The sequence below is a fragment of the Euprymna scolopes genome, chromosome 23, assembly GCF_053919585.1.
Source record: "Euprymna scolopes isolate OS-2025 chromosome 23, ASM5391958v1, whole genome shotgun sequence".
NCBI lineage: Eukaryota > Metazoa > Mollusca > Cephalopoda > Sepiida > Sepiolidae > Euprymna > Euprymna scolopes.
Window position 1 is genome coordinate 122,119,621 of NC_136504.1, and position 26,626 is coordinate 122,146,246.

Sequence of the window (26,626 nt, forward strand, 5' to 3'; positions counted from 1 at the left end):
GGGCGACGGACATACATAGCATTTTTTTCTGCACGCGTGGGTCGACGATCACTTAATACACAATATGCTCCTCCATTGTTAAAAAAAGAATATATATTTTTCTATTAAAAATATATATTGTTCTCTTTATTCTATGCAGCGTTCAATTTCAGCACAACGATTCCTGTTATTAATAATGATAAAACCTTGTACGCAATGAAGACTAAAGAAGCGACCCATGGCAGCCGGTTATAGCCGATAACATATAGACATGTTGATGCTTCCACGTGCCTATCGTTTACTATCGTGACTAACACCCGGGGAACTTGTTCCTCAACTAAGTAACTCTTCCCCGGCAGACGATAGTGTTATATCTTACGGTATTATAAATTGTCATTAAAAGGATTTAAAGAATAAGATAGTTGTTAAACAAGAAATTGATTTAAAAGGACGCGTGGAAAGCAGTTTAATCGTCGAGCATCAAAAGAAAAAGAAGACGTACATTTTGATTGGGTGGCATAAGAAAAGTGTCGGGGGCATAATATGACTAAAATAAAGAAAAAAGAGACGACGACTATTTTGATTGGTTGACATAATAAAGGTAGGTGAAGCATAATATAACTGAAATAATGAAAAACACGTCATTCGTTTTTCTCCTTAATCTTATAAACGCCCCCTCCCTGCTGGAAATTGCTAATATAAAAAAAGAGTCGTCATCGAATTGGCTGCACGAAAACAAGTCAAGAATTCTGATCAGACCAACAAATACAATCAATATGATTAAATTCCGAAGTAAGTACAAGATTAAAGAACTCTTTTTCAATTTTACAATAGTGGCGCACATTTATAATAATAATTGAATACTCATCATATAATACTGTTAAAAACTAATTTTTCGAGAATGTTATTTTCTTCTGCCTTTAAGCAGTGTCAGTGTGGTGGGGGAAAGATCAACATTTTCTTTTTTATGTAAAGCTTGGTTATCATCATCATCATCATCATCATCATCATCATCATTATCATCATCATCATTGTCGCCTAATATTTTGGCAAGTTTGAATGGGTGGGGTTTTTTAGCAGTCAACGTTGGCAATGCTATAAACAAGTAACCTTATGTAACCCTCTTTCTCTTTTCTAATTTTCAATTTTACCTAGTGGACTAAAATCTAAACTTGTAGTTGTGTCCTTGTCGGCCAATCTCTGAAATTGTAGTTCTTTGCTTGTCGACCAATCTTTGGAATGGTAATTGTCATCTTGATTATCAATATCTGGAATTGTAGTTGCCCCCTTGTTGCCCAATCTTTGAAATCGTAGTTGTTCGCTTGTCTACCAATTTTTGGAATTGTAATTTCCCCTTGTTAACCAATCTCTGGAATTGTAGTTGTTTTCTTGTCGGCCAAGTTGAACTTATAGTTGTTCCCTTGTCGGACAATCTGAAATTATATTTTTCATCTTGTCGGTTAATATATGCTACTGCTGGTGCAGAAAGCACGAAACAATTTGGAGATTCCAAAAAAAGAGAGTCTCAAATATGAAACCCTTTTTCATGGAAGGGAAAGTGCATTGTACAATGAAAAGAAACTCTAATGACAAGTACAAACGTTTTAATGAAAAATATAAAAAGAACAGTTTGTTTGTTTTTTTCATTTAATTTTTTTTCGGCGAGAAACTAAAGAACCTTTAACATTTTAAAGAATTAGTATTAAAAAACTAGAATTCTAAAGCGACTATTTTGAAAGGAAAACTATTGCAATGAGAACACGACGGAAAAGAAAGAAATATTTCAAGACGGTCTTATGAAAGACACTTTTAAAAAAATTTTATTGCATGTCCTAATGTTTTTAAACTCGTATTTAAGACCAATATTGGATTTCTTTATCTTACGATATAAAAGCGAGATTAGTTCCCCTCTTTCGTCATTTTGTTTTTATCGGTTTTGGTAATTAACAAACTGTTTTCGATCGAGGGGATATTTTTTAAAGGATTATTTCTTATATAGAAAAAAAAATGTTATGTATTAATGTAATGCGTTTTGAGGGGGGTATACTTTTAGATGCTACTTTGTTAACATGGTAAACTGTACTGTGGGTAGCAAAAACAACGGTTTATATTTTTTTATATTAATATAATTGAACGTAATTACATTCTGGGTGTAGTTATAATTTGCTCTTTTTAGTTTTACTTCATTGTTTGTCTCTTTTATTGACAAATATTGCTAGCGAGTCAAAAATTGCGTTACATCTTCAGAATTATTTCTGTCTTTAATTCATATCATTTCCCCTTCATGAATAAACAAGTGAAACTGGACTTTTCATTTTTTTTAACTAAAATTAAGACTGGCGAGTGATTGAAAACCGCCTGTTTTTCATCTGCAGTGAAGATCAAGTCGTTCACTTTGCTCTACGTTTTCACGTTGATATTAATACGTTATTTTTATAGCCATTTCAGCGTCACTACTTTAGACTGGTCACAGCATTCCAATCAAGAATCGTTCACAGACGATTTAAGGTTGATTTCATTATCAAACGTACTTAACAAATGCATACATATCGATCACTGCCTGCTTTCGTTCAATGGCGAGTACGTTTTATTGTATCGACACTTTAACAATACACCTTCATGATAGTGAGTCGTTTGCATTAAACTGTGTTACTTATTATTTAATTGTACTGATGATGATGATGATGATAATAATAATAATAATAATAATAATAATAATAATAATAATGATAATAATAATAATAATAATAATAATAATAATAATAATAATAATAATCGTTCATCTGGCCTTTCAGTTTTAAAGTTATTCTGGATTTTACGGGAAAATTCACGTTAAGGTTGCTAACTTATCTAATTTAAAATGTTTATATAGAACGAATAGATTCGAACTTGAAACACCCAGGTTGCTAGTCTGCGTCGTTTATATCTCATTAACCGTCACCTTCTTCCACACATATTTGTATTCGCATATTGTTAAGACCGCGTCGTTAGTGTCCCTCTTCTGAACTCTGTTCCCATCTTAATGATCAAGGAAAAATGTTTACAAACGGAAATGAACGAAACGATTAAACGCTTTCAGAACAATATAGAACAACCCCCATGAATATGGGAAAATTCGCTTTTCCCTCATGTCTATTATAAAGCATGCTGTCAGCAACAAACACACCCATCTCAAACACAATTTAATCCAGGAAGTCATTTGTGAATATAAGAAATAATGAAGGTTCAAGGATTGGCCTCAAGAGCATATTTGCATCAATATCCTGCTGTTTAGTCACATGGCCATCAACGAAAATTTGGATTTTTATCTTATCTTTAGCGGTTCTGTGTGTTAACCCTTCATCCAGAATTGCCATTAGATTTAATTTTCGCGAGCAGCTATATATGCCAGACTATATATATATATATATATATATATATATATATATATATATATATATATATATATATATATATATATATATATATATATATATAGTAATTTATAAAATATATATGGTGATTAAGCTACACTGAATATTCGGCGTTTTATCCACTCTAGGATTCGTCAGGCTTATGCGCATAAGCCTGACGAATCCTAGAGTGGATGAAACGCCGAATATTCAGTGTAGCTTAATCGCCATATATATTTTATAAATTACTAACTAGCTCTACCTACGTATCGAGCACTTTTGAAGTAAATACTTAAAGTTTACGCATAAATCTATACTTTCGTATATTAATTTTATGTGAGTAAATGAAGTATTTATATATATATATATATATATATATATATATATATGAGTCTACATCTCGAATTTTTCATGCCTTATCCAGTGCAAAGATTTGCCTGTCAGTTTAAATAGTTAGAGAGGATTGATGAGTGTAGGTTAGCTTCACTTATTGCAATGATATCCAGGAATTTACTACATCATCTAGATTAATTTGTGAACGCGAGTCTCAAGTTAGAAAACGAAATGCTTTCATTTGGGTATTTAAACGGTAGTTTAACCAATTTGCCTGACGATTAGTCAAGCTATGTGTACACTAGGCATTATACAAAACTAGTGAGAAAGTTGACTGAAAACATACCCTCCTTTGTGGGAGTAGCCAAAGCGCTGGACTGATTCTTATATAGTTAGTTCTGGCGTCTCTATTTTACGGAAATTCAGACACTTTTGGACCATTTAATACCGAAACAAAATAACCATAGTTGAGTTAACTGGAGATGCATGATGGGTTCATGTCTCTGCTATCAGAATATATGAATATAACTTCGCTTTCAGAAGACTTAATTAAATTCCAGTTTTTTTTTTCTTCTTACAAAATCTAATCGGCCATTTGCTAATGATGAACAACACGTACACGAATTGATATTATTACATGTTTCATTAGTTTTCTTTTATTTTTTCAGCCGTCAATTGTTTCGTGTTGCTGTTCATTACCGTATTCATTTTGCTGGAGAATGTGTTCGCTTATTCAATGATCCCGAAGATGAGATTTCAAGCAAACTATGCAATCAGGAGTAACAAAAGCGAGGTACATGTTACAATATCACAACATTGCCGACTAGCGGGGCCTGTAGAAATTCCACAGTGGACTCTTTCATATGCAATATATTGGTGTTGGCATTCTCTAGATGTTCAACGTCTATAGAAATGCCCTGATATTATTGTAGCTATTTTGTTAAAACTGCAATAGTATTTATCTAAGCAAGCAAGGACGCTCGGCGTAGCCAGGTCATAAAATACACTTAAATAAGATATTTTGATACATACCGATTTCGTATAGATTATTATAGAGTCAATTTCTATCGATTCTTATATATTATAAATATTTCATAAATTCTTATATATTATAAATATTTCAAAAACAAATAAAACATATCCATATGACTTCTCGCGCTCACTCCCTAATCGGAAAACACGCGTTTTTCAGCTGCTGCTGATGATGATATCTTCCCACGCGCTCATCTGCGCTATGTTACTATAACTACAGCGCATATACAAATAGATGACAAAAGTCTACATTCAAAATTTCAAGATGGTGTCCATCTCACTGTGTATTTTAGTAAGCATGTTAACGTTTTCAGTTCTTGACAGCACCTGTTCTGTAGCGCAGAATAATTTTTGTAATTATTTTGTCAATTTTCAAATTTATTCTGCCCTTAACTCATGAGATGAACAGTAACTCATCGAGTTTAAAAGAAAGTAGAAAGGGAAGTTGCATTTTTGTTTTCTTTTAGTAAGGCCATCATTTAATATATATATATATATATATATATATATATATATATATATATATATATATATATATATTGATGAATTGATGAATTGATTTCTACATTCATACATGAGTGTGTGCATAGGTCCACACGTATGAATTCCTAGAAATGCGTTACAGGATATGCGTGTGAATGAATGAGCTATACCGCAGATAAAAATATGCATAAAATACTCGTCTGCATGAAAAAGATGTGTGTGTATGTGTGTGTATATATATATATATGTATATATATTTATATATAAATATATATGTGTGTGTGTGCATAACTACTTCATTTACATACATAAATTTAACATACGGAAGTATAGATTTATGCGTAAACTTTAAGTATTTACTTCAAAAGTGCTCAATACGTAGGTAGACCTAGTTAGTAAGTTATAAAATATATATGGCGATTAAGCTACACTGAATATTCTGCGTTCCATCCACTGTAGGATTCATCAGGCTTATGCGCGAATTCTGTGGTTGCTTCTTGTTTTTATATATGTTGAGGATTTCTAGTTAGCCAATTAGCTTTCTAGTATCCACCGCGCCCCTTCCTATCAGCCAATGGGCATGCATTTTATCGAACAAAGGATCTGTTTTTGAAGTAGGTTAGTGGTTTTAGGTAGATCTTTTCCCTCTTTTATATATATATATATATATATATATAAATATACCTATGCGTACACACATACATGCACATGTATACACACACACACACACACACATATATATATATATATATATATATATATATATATATATATGTGATCGTTTATGTATATTCATGTTTATTTAATTTATTTATTTGTTTGTTTTCTATTGTTATTGTTATTGTTAGTTTTAAAGCTATTTTGTATCGCTATCCTAGAGTAAGTTTTATTTTGTGAACACAGTTGTTTGCTATTTCTCGTCTACAGTTTAATAGATTTTGAGGTTCTTTAAAGTACAAGATAGCAAATTTTTCATGGAGGCATAATTTACATGGGTCGTCTAAATGTCTGCACGTGGTAGCTTGTCTCATTATTTTCCATTCGACTACCGGTGAATGTCCGCTTTCTTTGAGTTCCCAGTATTTATTCGCTAGTGTTGTTTTTATACGGTGTTTTTTATTTTTTAATGTACTTTTGTGGTTATAGTATCGGGTTTTGAAATCTAAGGAAGTCATGCCTATGTAATATTTCTTGTTATTCGGGTTTTCTTTCGCAAATATTGTTGCTTGATAAACTACACTTTTTGTTAGACATTTATTTTGGACTGGGCAAAGTGTGCGGTGTCTACAATTGCATTTATCTTGTTCGTTATTAGTATTTTTATTTATGGCATGGTTGTTCTTGTCCGGAGTTGGTTTGTTGTTGTTGTTGTTGTTCTTCTTCTTCTTCTTACTATTATGATTATTATTATTATTATTATTATTATTATTATTATTATTATTATTATTTCTGCTAGTGTTGGTTTTATTTCTGTCATGGTGTCTACTTTTTTATTGTTTATTTTGTTGTTGTTTACATTGTTTTCATTTAGTATTTTGTTATTATGTGCTTTAATTATCATCTCTAAATTTTCGAAACAACTGTACGATAACTTCAAGGTATTTTTATTGAAGATTTTGTGTAAGGGGTTGGTTGCGGGAAAGTGTTTTTCAATAAGATCTAGAAATTTCTTGCCAAGTTTTGTTTTTAACATTTGATTGTATGGGGCCGTATACCAAATTATAGTTCTTTTTCTTCTATTTTTAATTTTATTATAGTTGTTGGTGTTTTGTTGCTTATATTTATTATAATAGTGGATACAAAAATATCGATATCAGATATAAGCAACAAAACACCAACGTTATTATTTTTATACGTTGTATGTTGTATTACAATATTTATAATTAATTTTATCCATATTTGTAATATTACAATATTCATTATTAATTTAATAGTTTGCATTTAATATTACAATATCCAGTATTATTTTTATAGCGTTCATGTCATATTACAACTTCCAGTATTAATTATATAGTTTGCATATGATATTACAATATCCATAATTATTTTAAATTTTTCATGTAGTATAACGATATAATAATTATCTTTATAGCTTACATGTGTTTTCATACTATTCGTGGCTATTTTATAATATGCATGTTATATTACAACAAGTATGATTAATTTTATAATTTGTGATATCACAATATTTGTGATTATATTTATATATCGCATGTGATTTTTTTAATGTTATATTACAATATAATGATTGCTTTTATTGTTTGAATTTGATATCACAATATAACGTGTATTTGTTAACATTGCATGTGATATTACAATATCTATGATTATTTGGTGGGGTTGCATGTGATGCATTTAATGATATCCAATGTTATTTTTATAGTTTGCTTGTTATATGACAATATGTACGATTATTTTTTATAGTTTACATGCGATATTACGATATTATTATAGTTTGCATATGATTATTATCCATGATTATTCTTATAATATGTACGTCATATTACCATATCAATGATTATTCTTTTATAAATATCTGTTATTGGTCCCCCGACAAAGGACGGTTGACCTGTAAATTCACTCTTGCCCGTTCGTCTGTTCATCTGTCGGCACTTTTATCAATAACTACGCCTTGGAATGTTTTTGAAATTTGCACAAACATTAAGCATGATATGAGTAAAAAAAAGTAACAGAACGGATTTTCCGGGAAAACTTTTGGGTTAAAATGGATAAAATTGACACTTTTGTACTTATTAAGAAAATGTGATGCCTTTGATTTTTATAAAACTTTCTGAAAAGTTGTAACGAACTGATTTCTATATAATTTTGTTTGTCTATAATTTGCGATAACTCTGGGGTGTGCCCCAGGGTATCTTTTAGGGCTAATTTAACACTTGATTTTGGGGACTATTTTAACATATTTGTTCAAAATTTTCTGTGTATGTCTATTTAGCAGTTTTGCATGGGGCTGCACTCAAATTTAAATAGTTTAAGGCATTGGGGACTTTTAGGGCTAAATGAGGTGAATTATGGACTTATTCATTTCTTTTCTTTCTTTCTTTTTTTTTGTTTTGGTTTGCCTGGTGCAGAACTCAAATTTACATATGTTAAGGCCTAAAACTGCACCGTTTGTTCATTTTCAACGGAATTTGACTTCCCCTGGGGACTTTGGGACTTTATATGCAGAAGTTCAAGTGTAATGTTAACAAACATCTTTCTACTCTTCTCCCTTCATAATGACCCCGCTAATTAATTCCCTAATAGTAGCCCCCTGCTTCAAAGTGGCACTGTGCCTTGTTTGGGGTGAAAATTGAATAAAAAAAAAAAAAAAAAAATGAGGCTGGGGCAAATGCTGAACTTAGTAATTTTTTTATGCGTCGTTCACTGTGCACTCACAGGGACCATGCATGCTTCACTGGGTGTATCAGAATTTTTGTAGGAATTTTTGACACCTCTAACACGAAACTGCGAATAAAATATTTAAAAATAAACTCTTAATTTCTCTTTTAAAAGTGTGTTGTTTATTTTCTTTTTGAATTATACTTCCAAAATAAACTATTAAAGTTGTATAAAAAGTAATAGAAATATTATTTTTTATTTAAAAAAAAAACAGTAATGAAATTAATTGAATTTTATGAGTTCAGTATTTTTCAATTTTTAAACTTTAAAAATCTATCAAAGTGTTTCTATTGATTCTATTTTTACGATATTTTCAGGGTCAGTGTGAAATTTTATGCTCTTTCCAATAAACAGAATATAATATTTTAGACAAACGTTTTTTTTAATTCACGCCCTCCTATCTTGAAATGTCTATTAAAAAGTAAATAATTAATTTATGTGCCAAAGTTTTATATATCAGAAATTGAAGATAAAAGATCAATAAAGAAAATATTATAATTTAAAACAAAAAAAGAATAGTTTTTTTAGAAATTTACCTGTAAAGTCCGAAGTTTAAAACCTTTTTTTTAAAAAAACACGTTGTTTGTATTTTTTAATGAAACCTTGGTCCTTGCCCCTTTAATTGCAAATAAATTAGGGTTTGAATTACATTTTTCGAGTAGGTATAAGCTTTGAAAGGCAGGGGGTCGAATTAATTCACGGTCCCCCTTTTGAAATGTCTATTAAAAAGTAAATAATTAATTTATGTGCCAAAGTTTTATATATCACAAATTGAAGATAAAAGATCAATAAATAATATATTCTAATTTAAAACAAAAAAAGAACAGTTTTTTTGGAAATTTACTTGTGAAGTCCGAAGTTTAAAATTTTTTTTTAACCACGTTGTTTGTATTTTTTTTTTAATGAAACCTTGGTCCTTGCTCCTTTAATTGAAAAGAAGATTAGGGTTTGAATTACATTTTTCGAGTAGCTATAAGCTTGGAAAGACAGGGAGTCGAATTATTCAATATTTTTCACGAAGTTTCTGACACACCTAATGCTTCACTTATTTTTTAATTATTTGCATGTAATATTAAAATATAAATTATTAATTTATAGTATGCGTGTGATATTACAATAACCACGATTATTTTTATAACTTGCGTATGATATAAAAATATGAGGATTGTATTTATTTTACATTACCATATCCATGATTATATTGATTGTTTCAGTTTGATATTACAATAACCACGATTATTTTTGTACGTTGCATGTGATATTACAATATCAATGATTATTTCTAAAGTTTGCATGCGAACAATATATTTTTTTTTTCACATTTTCACCCCAAACAAGGCACATTACCACTTTAGTGTAGAGGGTTACTATTAGGGACATAAGCTACTGGGGCACTATGTAGTGAGTTACTCAGTAAGATTACACTGGAACTTCCTGTCAGTACAGTTGGGGAAGCAGGGGCCCGAAAGGGAATGCAAAAGTCTAGCGGTTCTGGGGAAGAAACTACTGGAATAGAAAGCTCTTCTACATCACGGTGTAGGTGTAGGATTTAGCTGCTTGTCGGGTTTGTCAAGGGTATTTACATCGTTGGGGCACAAGTGCTTGCAGTTCGTCAGAGCAGTAATCATTAAAATGTTATAGAACAAGCAGAGGGACGCAACATTTCGACGGTGGGACAGAAACTGCAGCTTAGATGACAGTTCACTTGTTTCCGCCAATAATTACAAGAAACCTTCTCTACCACCAACAGCAGTGGTAGAGAAGGTTTCTTGTAATTATTGGCGGAAACAAGTTTAGTCTTGGCAGCATTGAATGTAACCATCTATTTTTGTCCTCATTCTACGACAGATTGGAGGTCATCCTCTAGTGTTTCTGCCATTTCCTTAGATATGTGTTCATTTGTTTTCCTGTTGTACCTGTTATAGAGCGTGGTGTCATCAGCATATATACCCATCTCAGAGGTAATTTTGTCGGGGAGGCCATTTATGAATATTAGGAATAATAATAAAGGTCCAAGGATATACTTCTGAGGCACTCCCGCATTTATATCATATTGTTTAGATGTACGACCGTCGAGGACAACCTGGATTTTTCTCTTATCTAAGAAGGATTTAATTATGTTAAGTATTCATCCAGTGATACCGTATGATATGATTTTCCTGAGAAGACCTTCATGCCATACCCTGTCAAAAGCCTTAGATATATCTAGAGCTACCGTTTGCATGGGATACTACAATACCCGATATTATTTTCATAGTTTGGATGTGATATTACAACCTAATGATTATTTTTGTAGTTTGCATGTAAACAATTTAATTTTTATTTAAATAGTTTTCATGCCATATTGCAATATCCATGATTATTTTTTAGTTTGTATGTGATATTACAATATAAGGATTTTTATACATTGCATGTGATATTGCAATATCCATGTTTGTTTTATAGTGTGCATGTGATATTTGATATCCGTAATTATTATTGTACATGCATCTGATATTACAATATTCATGATTATATTGAAATTTTGTATGTGATATTACAATATAATGATAATCTTGATAGTTACCAGGTTTTATTTCAATATCCGTGATTATTTTGATAGTTTACATGTCATATTACAATATAATGATTTTATAGCTGTCATGTGATATAAAAACATCTGTGATTATTTTTATTGTTTTCGTGTTATATTACAATACAATGATTATTTTTGTTTGCATGTGATATTACAATATCCATGACTATTTTTACGGTCTGAGTATTATATAACAATATCATGATTATTTTTATAGTTTTATGTGATATTACACTATCCATGATTATTTTATAGAATCCATGTCGTATTACAATGTAATGATAATTCTCATAGTTTTCTTGCGATATTACAAAATCCATTATTATTATTTTTGTGGTTTTAATGTAATATTACAATATCTATGAATATTTTTATAGGTTGTATGTGATATTATAAAATCCATGATTATTTTTATAGCTTGTATGTGATATTATAAAATCCATGATTGATTTTGTAGTTTTAATGCAATATTACAATATCTATGATTATTTTTAGTTTGTATATGACATTACAAGGTAATTATATTTTTTATAGTTTGCATGTGATATTACAATATCCATGATTATTTTTATAGTTTGCATGTTTTATTATAGTACCTATGATAATTTTTATAGTTTTCATATGATATTACAATATCCCTGATTATTTTTGTAGTTTGCAATAATATTACACTATCGGAGTTATATATTATAGTTTTATGTGATATAACAATATCCATGATTATTTTTATAGTTTGCTTGTGATATTACAATATCCCTGATTATGTTTGTAGTTGTCAATAATATTATACTATCCAGAATAATTTGTTATAGTTTTTATGTGATATTACAATATCCATGATTATTTTTATACATTGCATGTTATATTACAATATCCGTCATTATTTTATACTTTGTATATGATATTACAATATTTGTTATTATTTTTACTTATTGTGTTATATTGCAATATTTGTGGTTATTCATGCAGTTTGCATATAATATTACAAATATCCATAATTATTGTTTACATTTTATGTCAAATTGCAGTATACATGATTATTTTTATAGTTTGCATGTGATAGTACAATATCCAGTATTATTTTCATACATATATTACAATATCAATAATTTTTACAGTTTGCCTGTGATATTACAATATTCATAATTATGTTTCTACTTCGTGTGTGATATTCCAATACTCATAATATATTTTATAGTTGGCATGTAACATTACAATATCCATGACCATTTTACTATTTCCAGTCTGATACAACGGATATACAATGCGGTTGGTTGTGGTATCTTTGTTGAAGAAATGGTAAGAATAATGAGTGCAATAACTCATGGATGATTTTATCTATAAAACTAGACCTGACAAATGTGTCTGGTTACGAACGTCATTACGGAAATTGCTGCGAAACATTTTGAATTATTCCAAAGAAATAAAAATTTCCAGTTTCATTCTTATTATTATTCAATTAATCGTTTTTGCTTTTTGTTTACAATTATTTTTCAGGTGCGATCATAATTTTATTAAGTCTTTTGCCGAAAAACACACCAAACTAAATAAAATACTCTAAAAATACAAACCAAATGCGGGTAAAACGATATTTTCCTTTAGATGTTTGCTTTTAGATGAACTTACATAGAGAGATTTTAACTTTTCTGTGATGCGTTCACAATAGCATCTGGTCTTTATTGTACGGGATTAACATGACCCTAAACGTTTTTATAACTTCCAACATTAACCTTAATCCTAACGTCTAAACATAACCCACAAAAAATGGTTAAGTGATTACCGAAGAATTGTTTTTCTTATCAGTGATGCCTAAACCATAACCTTAATTCGACTCCTCTCGAGAATAAATCTGCAAAGGTAGGTGAAAAAAAGAGTGTGCACAAACTGCGATTGGCTTGGTCGACTGTTTAATTCGTATAGGCTAGTGTAAACATTACTTGACCATTCGTCACTAAACATGGTTTAAATATCGAAAATTGCCTGAGGTAAAACTTGTATGTTGTTAAATATATATGACAAGTTGAAGAATACAAAAAGATTTAAAATACACCAAGCTTTGTTCCTGATAGAGACTCACAATGTGGCCAATATCGTAACCAATAAAGTCCCGCCTGTTATATGATTTGACCTTAAAATCTCGACGAAATTCTAATTTGGAAATTTTACACATTTGATAGATCGATTTGATTACGTCTCATAACTGTAATAACCATACAACATTTTAAACTGATTAGATAGTATTTTTGCTAACTTATCAATCGGAATATTTTATACAAAACTATAGATAGGTACATTCCATGCAAGTCTTTGACTCATCCTTGCAGATTTTTGCAGATTCATGACAAGATAATTTGTTTTTCTTCTCAATAATAATAATAATAATAATAATAATAATAATAATAATAATAATAATAATGATGATGATGATAATGATAATAATGATAATGATAATAATGATAATAATGATAATAATAATAATGATAATAATGATAATAATGATGATGATGATAATAATAATTATAATAATAATAATGATAATGATAATGATAATAATGATAATAATGATAATAATAATAATAATGATAATAATGATTATAATGATAATAATGATGATGATAATAATAATAATTATAATAATAATAATAATGATAATGATAATGATAATAATGATAATGATAATAATGATAATAATAATGATAATAATGATGATAAAAAATGATGATGATGATAACAGCAACAACAACAACAACAACAACAACAATAATAATAATAATAATAATAATAATAATAATAATAATAATAATAATAATAATAATAATAATATTGCATCACCCCTCGCAATACCAAGAGAATTCAACCAATTGACTCAGTGGAGTCTGTCAAAAGCAACATTGAACTATAGACAATTGTATATAACTATATATTTGTATATCTTATCCTGAATTTAATCAGTAGAATAGAACACCAACTTTTTTTCTTTGTGCGCATGAAATTGTTTTACTGCTAGTGTGACAGATCGATGAAGCGGCGACATATCAACCCAATTGCGACATTAAGACCAACCAAATCTATTGGTGGGTCTTGCAACAACAAGACACCTTGCTGACCTGCGAAAGACGGGTCACACTTTTGTTGCTGTGTAACCAGGATAAACACCCTGAGTAGTCATGAAATACGACATTCAGTCTAAGCACTAAACGACCACCATAAGTAGCGGTTACATAATAATAATAATAATAATAATAATAATAATGGAAACTAAATAATATAGTAGAAACCTAATAAAGGGTATAAAAACATTAGCAGTATCACTAGTAAGATACTCTGAGCCGTTCATAGGATGAACTTAAGGACTGAGCAGCTCGATCAGAAGATCAGGAAACTTATGGCCATGCACAATGCACTACACCCAGCGGACGATGTTGATTGAGTCTACATGAAAAGGAAATATGGCGGGATAGGACTGGGTTTTGTATAAGACTGTGTTAATGACACGAAAAACTAGAAAAATATATAATACGAAACACTGAAAGGATAATTATGGCAAACAGAGACACTGAAAAAATCAACAAAACAGGAAGTATGGAAACAAAGGATAACACGAGAAAAAAAATGGAAATAGAAACAACTACACGGATGATTTATAAGTACGACAACAATGAGAATAACGAAAACACCTTGACATGGATGCAAAAAGGACACATAAGCCGAGAAATTTAATCGTTAATAACTGCAGCACAATATAACTCGATGAGAACCAATTACATCAAAGCAAAGATCGACAAAACACAAGAAAACAGCGAATGCAAACACTGTGGACAAAGAGGCGAAACGATAAACCATATAGTAAACGAATACAGCAAACTAGCTTAAAAGGAATACAAGAATAGGCACGACCAAGTGGGGAGGGCAGTACACCGGGAATTATGCACAATACTACATCTCGAACGCACAGACAAATGGTGCAAGCATAAACCGGCAATATTACTTGAAAACGAGAATCACAAAATCCTATGAAACATGGGCATACAAACAGATAAACCCTTCCAAGCAGAAAAACCGCATGACATAATATTTATCAGGAAAAAATTACTGTTAAATCGTAGACTTTTCTGCTCTAAAACGGGACAATACACAGAGCTAGCCAGAAGTCTGAAAGGGATATGGATGGTGAAGAAAATCAAGATAATACCTATAATAGTAGTAGTACTAGGAACGATTTCGAAAAACTTTGAAAAAAGAATGGGAGAACTTGGAGACAGAGGAATGTCTGGACCGATACAACGAATAACAATAATGAAAGCATCTGAAATATTAAGGAAACCCCTTGAATGTGGAGACTTGTACACATGAGCCACATGCGCGGGCCAGACAAACTGCTGCAGACGCAAAGTATGAAGGAAGGGTACATGGAACCAAGAACTTCGAAGCTGCATATCTACACGTTCTCTATAAAATTACCACATTACCGCCCTCCAAAAGAGTGATGCCAAATAGTAGAAACGGGCAAAGGAGGGTGGAAAGACCGAGGAGAGAGCACTGACCAAACCTCCTGTGGACAGGTGCAAAGAGAACTGGGACCTTGGGGAAGCTTATTGCCATGCAAATTCCAGTGAAACCCAATGGCCTCTGTAAGCGAGAAATCAATTGTAAGAAGCTGTTGTGATAACGCAAATTAATTTGCAAATATTATCAGAAAAGGGTTAAGAGTACAGGGGAGACGTGTTGTAACTCAGCTTCCAGGGAAGGTTGTTTTTAAGGAGAGATGTGAAAGCCCCTAATAATAATAAGCCGACGGCTTATTGACAACACATAACTGAAATTATAATACAAAGATGGATATTTCACGATGATTTCCTATCATCATTACTGTTCATTATAGCCATGATGCCCCTGAACAAGATACTAAGGAAATGACACGCCGGATACAAGTTCACTAACACAGAAGAAAGAATAAACCACATAATGTACATGGATGACCTGATATTGCTTTCATAAAACAAAAACAAAACTAGAGACACTAATAAACACGACCAGAATCTTTAGTCATGGTATCCGAATGGAATTCGGTATGGAAAAGTGCGCACTGCTGACCATGAGAAGGGGGGAAACTAGAAGCAACAGAAGATATAGTACCACCCAATCAAACAGAAATGAAGACACTAGATGAAGATGTAGCTACAAATATCGGGAGTGCTAGGAAGCGCCATCAAAGCAACGGAAATGAAAGAAAAATAGGAATGAAATACCTCAGAAAAACAATAAAACTTTCTGAAATTAAACTATATACTCGAAACCTTATTAAAGAAATATACACGTGGGCAGTGTTACTAATAAAATACTCTGGACAGTTTTAAGCTGGACACAAAAAAGAACTAAGGAATCACGACAAGAAGACCAAGTTTTTGCGCTTTCTCAGGGGGGGGGTCTCTCGTTCATCATTATAAGGAAAATTAAGGTGGAGCCTTTGTGAACACTCATTAATACTGCAAGTTCTAAAAAATTACATCCATCTTGATAAAGTAGGTACGGCACTAATTTTCAACTATACCTTCTTAAAATTTTGGTTCAATCATTATTCAAGTGAAATATAACAGTACAAGTCTTTCTTTTGGCTTGAAATATGATGAAATAGAGTTTCAATGTTAGTATAAAAAATTATGTCACATACGAAATGCAAAAAATTTTACCATTTCGTTAACTATGGAAGCAGCTAATTGCAAAAATTTCCCAGCTTGTTAATTAATTAATAACAAACATTATTGGGCACTTTTACAGTTTAATCAAGACATTAAAAAATGAAAATATTGAAAAAAGTTATATTGTGTGTGTCCTTTATGGAATGAAGTTTGTGGGGATTGATGAGAGTTTTATTCCTTTTTAATATCGATTATTAATTCCTATAACTAAACATTATTTAGATTTTAATCCTTGAATAAAGCTAACGCGCTAAAATAATGTTATTTAGAAACTCATTCTTTACAAAGGAGGGGGTCACCGTTTTAAACAATTGTCTACTTCTTTCACTTATTAAACGGTCATCTGGGAAGATTCGTTAGACGTTTTAAAAGGGAACATTAAACAAAATACTGGTAGAAACCTATCCAATAAATTTGTATTTTAAATAAACGCTTTAAAATAAGTTAAAACACAAACAAACTTATCCCGAATTTTGCTTTTCAACTTTTCTTACCTTAATCAGTGGGGGAAAAATCCTCCTAGACAGTAGCAATTTTTACTTTTGTTACTATCTTGTATAACCCTTTTTGGGACGCTGGATTTTCCGCACATTAAAAACCGACCTTGTGTCTAACTATACCCTCGTAGAAAGGCAAGTTAATAGGAACATTTGATCATGTATTACTTTGGTTTTGTTATCAGTTTTTCATTTTTTGGTTATACTGGAAAATGACAAGCCAACTTACTGTGATTAATAAAAAATTTAGCAGTTAATTAAACTGTTAAATCGTTATCGGAAACGTTTTTGTAAGGAATTAAAGATTTTATGGAAAAATCATAAAATGATTTTTTACGGAATTCGACTAATTTAAGTATAAAAATATATAGAAATAATTTCATAAAATTAACATACTTTAAAAGAATCATTTATTTACCTTTTGGTACGTTTCATGGGAAACGATTGGAATCAATGATGGTGTGATTTATGAAGAAAGATCTGTTGCGGGGCCAGTCGTCCAGGGACAATCGACCCAACAACTAACAAGGTAGACACAGGCAAGAGGTAAACAGCAAAAAGGCAAAGAATAGCAGCCACAGGTTATTTTTTTAAAGACGAGGGTTCGCCTTTTATTTGTTAAGGAGCGAAAAATATAATGATCTGGATGCTGGGAGCCTGGAAGGTTGCACGTCACTGGAGGCTAAGTCTGGGGGTCTGTATACAGGTACTCTAGACGTAGCGTGGTTCAGGGTTACTCGCTGGGTCTGGAACGATCACTTGGACGCTAGGGGATCCGTAATGGACGGTGGACACTGAGAACTCGGTGGTCAGTGTTAAGGAACGGACGACATTGCGAACGTTGGGGTCAGTGTTAAGGAATGAACGACACTGAGAACGGAGGATCAGAGTTAAGGAACGGACGGTCGGTAGGCAGCCAGGTGCAAGCGAGGTTGCAGACCAGAGGAGCAAGATGAGGGCCAGGTAGCAGATCAGAGGTGCGAGGTGCAAGAGAGGTTGCAGGCTGGAGGAGCGAGGTGCAAGCGAGGTTGCAGGTCGGGCGAGCGAGGTGCAAGCGAAGGTGCAGGCCGGATTAGCGAGGTGCAAGCGAGGTTTCAGGCCGGAGGAGCGAGGTTGCAAGCGAGATGAGTGAGGTGCAAGCGAGGTTGCTGGAAAGCTGCAGGAGGAGCTGGAAGGCTGCAGGAGTGAGGTGGAAGCGTTGGAGCGAGCTGGGGGCACCAAGGGCTAGAAAGGCTGCGGGAATGAGCAGGAAAACCGCTGGAGTGAGCTGGAGACTGGGAGTGAAGTTCGCTGCTGGTGGGTCTCAGTAAGCAACCAGTAGTGAATCGCATTAGTAGAAAAACTTATTAGCCCTGATAAGGACCGGTTGTTTAGCCCTGATAAGGGCTGTTTGAACTGCTGGTGTCGCTGTTGTTGCTACTGCTGGAATCCTTCGGCGCTGGTGGATTCGGTCGACGTGACTGGTAGCGTCAGTTGTCGCTTCGGGAGCCTCCTCTTACACCCCGGCTGAGCTGCCGCCCGGCCGAAACTTCCTGATAGTTAGGTCGAGGCTGACTGTATTCATTTTGCCAGCGTGATGTTAGTGATATCGCTCCCAATAAGACAAACAATCGACTCTAATTAATTCTAGAACGAAATTTATGCAATCAAAACTAGATTGTGAATTTGTTGATTCCTTTTAAATTAATTTCGTCTAAAAGCAAAAATGTGAATTGCCTATGGCGTTTGGTTGATATATTTAAATTCCGACGTGCGTAGCGACGTTGATGATGAAAAGAGAAAGGGAAAGGGAATTTATTAACTGAACCTGGATATGTTCATACGTTAGCTTGTGTTGGCCAATCGCATCCTTTGTTTAAGGTAAGGGAAGCAGCGGGGGCGAGGAAAAAAAGAAACACAGAGGCAGTGATTTGAAACCGAGACAAAACCCTCTCCCTAGATAATTGATCATTATCAATTAATAATAGATTTGTCTCGGCAGGGTTGGTTAAGGAAAATTAGTGAGTGCAAGTGGGTCTGCACAATTGTTCGTCAGTCTGCAAGTGCGTCCGCAGAGTCTGTGGTGTGGTTGAAAGTGCTGTGTGAGTTCAAGTGAGTCTGCACGTTCTTAATCCGCAAGTGCGTCTGCAGAGTCTAAGTGATGAGGTTTAATGTGCTGAGTGATATATAAGTGGGTCTGCACGAACTTAGCCTGCAATTGTGTTTGCAGAGTGTAAGTGAAGTATTGTTGAAGTCAGCTTGCAAGTGAGTCTGAATTGCCAAAGTACAAACGAGTCTGTGCCGGGTTCGGTGTGCATCGTTCGTGTTGATCGGGTACCCATGCGTCGGTTGAATCAAAGAACGACCAGTCGTTGAGTTTTTCAATGTGCGTGGAGCAACTAACTCGTTTTTGAACTGGTTACTTCTTTCATAATGTCCAGTCGTTGAGTTTTCCCATGTGCACGTCGCAGCTTACTCAAACTGGTATGAGTTCCATTACGGTTGTTATTGCTGTCCGTGGATTTTGTGCGTGTGGCAAAAATCCGTGAGGGTTCGGTTTTGATGAATTAAGTCATCGGAGAGAGTTAGTAGGCCTCGAACGGTGTTGGTGATGTTCACAGAGCTTAACTTTATACATCTTGTACGAAATCAAGAGCTCGATGTTGGTTTTTTGCTGAGTCGGTTGGACTGTTTGATCGTCGTTAGTTGGTCAAGTCTGGGTGAAATGTTGTATTCTTCGAACAGTTGCAGTCTGGGTACAAGAATGATGTGGATTCATCGTCATCTTCCTTGTCTACTGATCTTTTCTCTGTGTGTCTTAGAATCACATCGGGTTCATCTGTACCTTCAGCCATTTTCTCTGCCAGCTGTTCGCTGGTGTCAAGTATCACGTTGGGGCCACCACTTGCTGCAGGTCCGGTCGTCCGGGGACAATCGACCCAACAATTAACAAGGTAGACACAGGGAAAAAGTAAACCGCAAAAAGGCAAAGAGGAATGACAGACACGAGTTATTTGGTTAAAGACGATTTTTCGCTTCCTTTGCAAATAAAAGGCTGGCCCTCGTCTTTAACCAAATAACCCGTGTTTGCTATTCTTTGCCTTTTTGTTGTTTACTTTTTGCCTGTGTCTACCTTGTTAGTTGTTAGGTCGATTGTCCCCGGACGACCGGACCCGCAACAAGTCTGTCGTGTAAAAGAGAAAGCTAAATAATAAATATTTCTTTATTTTTTCGATTCTATAATTTTCCTCCTATCCACTACCCAAAATATCTTCTTCATGAAACCAGTTTTGTAACTACGGAGTCTTTTTGAAATCTGCTGACCGCACCGAAAAGCTCTCAGCCTAACACTTTTCTTCCTAAATAGACATACTGGCATCCTGACTAAATTCAAAACAACTTTCAGCGAGGTGTGAAAATAAAACTTTTTTTATAAAGAGACAACAGCAACGAACTCAGATTACCTTTAAAGAAAACGCACTGATTTTTACCATATTGATCCATCATACACAAAATTATTCACGTTCAATTTAAGATACTTTTTATTTATTGATTGACTAAAAACGGCACCGATTTCAAGATTTTTTTTTTAATTCATAATAAGTTTTAAGCGCAAATCTTTCACGTTGTTTTTCACAAAACTTGAAAAATTCAATCAGTAAATAGAATAAGAAATAATTTCGGAAATCTTTTGAAATCAAACAGGTTAAAACTGTTAAATGTAAATAAATAATTTTTATAATTTCGTAAAACTAATAATTTTAATATATTTTCCGACTTCTATTTTCCGAAAAATCGATAAAAATTGTATAAATCGGCAACGTTTGTGATTCAAAATGAAACATATTTTGTTCACCATTCCAGTATATTTTAATATGTAAAAAATAATATCTGAATCCTCCAAAAAAGTTTTTATAAGATTGTGTTAGAGGAGGTAATATATGAGAATTTTTTGTATATTATTTCAGTTTATTTATAGTTCAGTTTTTTTCTTTAATAAGTCTGTAACAAATAACAATATTAATATAATTATTTGATTTTTTTAAAGAATGTAAAAATCATGTTGTTTTGCATTGTTTAGATCAGAGGTTTTCAAACTGTGGTCTGCAAGGACAAGATAGGGGGTACGTAGCCGGACAGCAAAGACTTTTTATGGGCAATTTGATCTTATATATGTTTTTTAATCGAAATTTTCCTTATAATCTGTAAATGTATGTACCTAAAATTTTAATTTTGTAGTTGGAACCTCATCAGCACCGCCAATTTTAAATTTTGTCTTATGGTTTTAATTTTATAAATTTTCAACCCTGTTGTTCTTGGATTTCGGATCGGGATCAAAGTATAGTATCTGTTTCGGCAGATACTGCAAGCAAAGACCATATGTGGATTTTCCCCCACATATAAGACCTTGGTCAATGTAGGGGCAACCCTTCATGCCAATTGTCACTATCCAGCTCCCCTACTCCCCGGGGAGTTGGTCCCCATTTCCCTTTCACTCCTCACATTAAAAATCGGCCTTGTGACAAATCTGCTCGGTGGGGGAGCAAATAAATATCTTGGCCTTTGGGCCGGGATCAAAGTGTAGTATCTCTTCTGCAGATATTGCACTTAAGGTAATTTGTTTCAGTAAATGGAGGGGAACCCTCTATACTGGGACAATTACTATTTTTTGACCCAACCAGAGTGCCCCTTTTCCCTTTTTTTCGGGGAGTTGTTTTAACCCCACTTTAAAAACGACCTCGTGTCACATTTTGCTTTGGTGGCAAAGAAAATAAATACTAATAAATGTGGTAAGCTACATCTACTTTAAACATTTGTTAGTTTTTTTTTTTATTCTGGTAATTACTTATCTGTTACGATGCAACTAACGCACTAAAAATTCAAACTGCATTTTTAACAAAATTAGTTTCTTTTATTATTGTGATTGATACACATTTTATGTTTTTGTAGAATCATTAAATATTTTAAATAAGGTTATTGATAGTTTTAATTAAAAGTTCGTAGTTACAATTTGTAATATTAAAATACTTGTTACTTATGATTTTTAACATCTTATTTTAATCTATTTCATAATCAAACAAATAAAAAATCTGTTGTCCTTTCGTAATGATTTTATTTATTGGTCGACATACGGAAGAACTGTATTTAAATAGTTTAAGTTTATTTCTGCTACTTAATCCATATGCCTTTTTTATTTAAAATTTTTTTGGGTTACTTCTTTATTCTTTTTATGTTCTGTAGCAGAGAGTTTAAATTTTAAATGTCAAAAGGGTTTGAAATAATAAACGTTTTGTTTTGGGATTTTGTTCTAACTGGTAGAAATACATTCAACCTCTTTGATACAACAACATTCCTTTTTCAGTTGAACACTTAATAAATTTGTTTATAGTGCGTATAGGGCAACAATGAAAAAGGAAGCAAGGGATTTTATCGGCACAAATCCTACACTCCAAAGTTTTCATTTTTATGAAATGTATTTTTGTTTTTTCCTATGATTTTGAATATTTATAAAAATGTAAAGATTTGTTATTTGTTATTGCTGTTGAAATATATTCGACGTTGTGTTCCTGCATAGTTTTTTTGTTTTGTTTTGTTTTTTTTACACAAAATTAAATCTCCTGCGTAGTATAGAACAGGATTACAACGGGGCTTGAGCATTGATTGCGTGTCAGGAGTTCTTAATGTCTGAATAGCTGATGTTTACTTAATTATGTTCCTAAATGACTAAGCTTGCATTATTTATATGAAAAATATTTTGCAAATTTTGCTTTTTCAGGGTGCAACATTTACCCATGGATAATTTTTGAAACGGAAAGCTTATGGTGAAATCAACTCAGAATCTGATACAGAGGCAGATGTTATTCAGAAAAACAAATTAAGAAAATATGATGTGGAGTAATTCGATTTGGATTCATTGAAAGTGTGTCTAATACTAACAGACCACAGTGTTTACTTTGTCATAAGTTGTTGCCGAATGAATCCCTAAAGCCAACTAAATTGCAGCGACATTTAACAACACTACATCTTCAATTTGCCACAAAACCAAAAGATTTTTTTGAAAGAAAAAAGAATGATTATTTAAAGCAGACAAAACTTTTGCAATGTCAATAACATCAAATCATAAGCTATTACGGGCATCTAATTTAGTGGCACTGAGAGTGGCTCGTGCTAAGAAAGCCCGTAATATTGCTGAAGAACTTGTATAGTCCTGTGCAATAGACATGTGTAAGGCAGTTTGGGATGAAAAATGTGCTGCAAAATTGAAAGCTGTGCCACTGTCAGATAACACAATTGCGTGAAGAATAGAAGATATGTCAGAAATGTGCTGTCACTCACACACACACACACACACACACACACGCTCGTGCGCAAATAAAGGAACGTTTATTCATTTCAATTTCCCCGCGCATTTTGCACAAAAAAGTTCTTCCAACAACAACAACATAATTTCAAATACACTCACATGCTTTTCTCACAACAACAAAAGTAAAATGAACATATTTCTAGCAGACGTAGTTAAAGACAGTATCACGTGACTCAAGCGACCAATGAGAACATTAAGAAGATTGTAATTTTAACGTTTTTCCTGAAACAAAAATATCAGCAGTAGTAATCTTGTTTTGGAGCCGGTTCAAAAAGTATTTACACGCATCATTCTCTCTTCCCTCCTTTTCCCCTTCTTTCTCGCCTTGACGTGAAACGAGAACATGCCTCTCGTTTTCATCTCATCGTCGCTTTCAAAACTGTCGGAATCATAATTACACATGCCACGCGGACACTCAAGAATCACACTTATGCACACACGCACCCATTCCGTACATTTTCTATAAGAATTAATAACAACGGGTTACTTTCCTCATGGGACTTTTGAATAAGGCGAGCTTCGCCAGTTAAAACACAAACCTTGCAACTAGGATATTATTTTCACACAATGCTTTCACCTGCTGACGGTTATATCCCACAGGATTAGTGAATCTCTTGACAAAGGCTTCCTTTCTAGGGCAATTGCTCTTGACATATCAAAGGTCTTCGACAAGGTATGGCATAAGGGTCTACTTCACAAGATTCTCAGCTACGGTATAACTGGAAATGTTTTCTCAATCATTAAATTATTTCTCTCCGATAGGCTCATAAGAGTAGTGGTAGATGGACAAAAATCGGAGGCCTGCAATATAAATGCTGGAGTCTCTCATGGGTCAATCCTGGGCCCAACTCTCTTCCTGATCTACATCAATAACCTCCCTAAACACATACTTAAATCATTCGTTGACATCTATACTGATGACACGACCATCTACGGCAACACATCAAAGGCTGTAAATGACAAAGTTCTCTCTGATTCTCTCTCCTCTGATCTCGAGCGCGTGGTTCAGTGGGAGAAGATGTGGCTGGTTACCTTTAATGCATCCAAAACCAAACTCCTATCCTTATATCATCAACGCTCTGATCCCAGCTGGCATCAATTGTGATGGATGGCTCTCGTCTGGGTGAGGCCCCGTGTTTTGACAAGCTTCTGGGTTTGACCTTTACTCCTGATCTGAAATAGAACACGTACATCAAGTCTGTTGCCAAGGTCGCTGGAAAGATGGTGGGATCCTTCTACCACTCCAGAAGATATCTCACTACTGATGCAATTCTCTATCTATATAAAAGCCAAGTACGTCCAAAGATGGAATACTGTTGCCATATCTGGGCAGGAGCTGCTAAAAACAGCCTATCCTGCCTTGACAGAGTACAAAATAGACTTCGTGACTTAGTGGGGGATGCCCTTTTCTCTACCCTGCAACCTCTCTCCCACAGAAGAGACGTTGCGAGCCTATCCTTGTTTTATCGTTATTTCCATGGCAGATGCTCGTCAACTCCAGTCTCTGGTCCCCCCTCGCCAATCTTTCACGAAAAACACCCGTCTAGCTAAATCCACTGTGAAAAATTTCCCCCACTCTATATCTGTGCCTAAATCAAAACGTGGATTCCATGAACAAAGCTTCTTTCTTAGAACTGCACGCCTGTGGAACTCTGTTCCGTCTGCCTGCTTCCCTCCGGACTACAACTTGGATGTCTTCAAGTCCAATATTAACAAATTCCTAATGAACCGCCCCCTTAATAAAACACTTCATCAAATCTCCACACTAACGTAATGTACTTGCAATAACCTATATCCCTGAGTGGCTTCCGGGCCTTGATAAGTGGTGATCACTGTGTAAAAAAAAAAACTTCTAATCTTATAAATTCAACAAAGGATTTTCATCTAACATTCTAATCATAATGATTTCTCAAGAACTTTTATCAATCGGACCTTTGCTTGTTCATCTTGTTATTTTTATTTAATAAATGCGGTGCATTTTAAACGGTGTCGTTTTCTTTTATTCCTTTTTTTTATTATTTTGTTTTGGGCAGAGAGATTTAATTCACTTAAACTTCTTTTCCCCTACAGAAGACATAAAACTTAGTTAATTGACAGAGTGAAAACAGGTATTTTGCATTACAATGATGAAAGCACAGATATTACCAGTGGATCTCAACTGATGGTGTATGTGCGATATTGTTGGGAAAGTGAAATGCTGGAAGATTTTCTATTTTGCCATTCTCTGCCTACTAGGACAACTGGTGAGGAAGTTTTTAAAGTATTGGACTCTTTTCTTTTCTCAATCAGGCTTGTTATGGAGTCAATGTATTCGCATATGTACGGATCGGGCGGCATCAATGACCGGTATTCATTCAGGATTTGTGGGGCATGTTAAGAAAGTAGAACCTAATATCACTGTGTTATATTTCCGTTAAAGTAAAAGTTTCTATGGCACGTGATTTTGCACACATTCCTTTTCCTTTTTAAAAGGGCTAAGTTTTTTTCTTCTTCGTTAGTAACAGCTCTTGCGGTTATTGCTGCTACCTGCTCTTTACTATTTGCTCTTACGTTTATTATTGACTGTGAAATTAGTTCGGTAAAGCCTAGTAAAGAGGTTTTGCTCTGTCTTCCATTCTATGATAAAAAACACAATGGTTTCCACGCGTTTGTAACAAGAAAGTGAGTCTATCGACCAATACCTTCAGGCCTTGAATCGACTTGCCCTGCCTGTTGTTTTAAAGATGTAACGTCAACCATTTACAGGGAGGAATCTGTCTGTGATGCATTCATTCGTGGTCTCCGGTCCTCGTTGATACGTGTTAGGCTCCTTGAAACAGACACTGTAACTCTCATAAGGTACTCAATGTGCTAGGGCTTTAGAACAAGCTCATTTTCGCACGGAATCGTATGCC

The 26,626-nt window shown here is 33.6% G+C and overlaps 1 protein-coding gene across 2 annotated transcripts; it reads left to right on the plus strand.

The window, feature by feature from the left end:
• LOC145246181 (uncharacterized) lies at window positions 1-25,716 on the plus strand. Of its 2 annotated transcripts, none has more exons than XM_080108052.1 (3): window positions 1-771; window positions 4,373-4,497; window positions 12,438-12,635. In XM_080108052.1, the coding sequence occupies exons 1-3, from the start codon at window positions 609-611 to the stop codon at window positions 12,483-12,485; spliced, it is 336 nt and encodes a 111-aa protein (XP_079964178.1). In that variant the 5' UTR covers window positions 1-608; the 3' UTR covers window positions 12,486-12,635. The 2 variants fall into 2 exon arrangements, with proteins under 2 accessions (XP_079964178.1, XP_079964177.1); XM_080108051.1 differs by lacking the exon at window positions 12,438-12,635 and adding an exon at window positions 23,145-25,716 and having other exon boundaries at window positions 573-771.
• The last annotated feature ends 910 nt before the right edge of the window (window positions 25,717-26,626 follow it).

What these genes read in the sequence shown, in the direction of transcription:
- LOC145246181 (XM_080108052.1), top strand. Translation starts at nt 609, where the DNA reads ATGAAAAACACGTCATTCGTTTTTCTCCTTAATCTTATAAACGCCCCC. An exon ending in CAATATGATTAAATTCCGAA is followed by an intron (nt 772 to 4,372) that starts GTAAGTACAAGA and finishes TTATTTTTTCAG; the next exon opens with CCGTCAATTGTTTCGTGTTG. An exon ending in TCAGGAGTAACAAAAGCGAG is followed by an intron (nt 4,498 to 12,437) that starts GTACATGTTACA and finishes TACTATTTCCAG; the next exon opens with TCTGATACAACGGATATACA.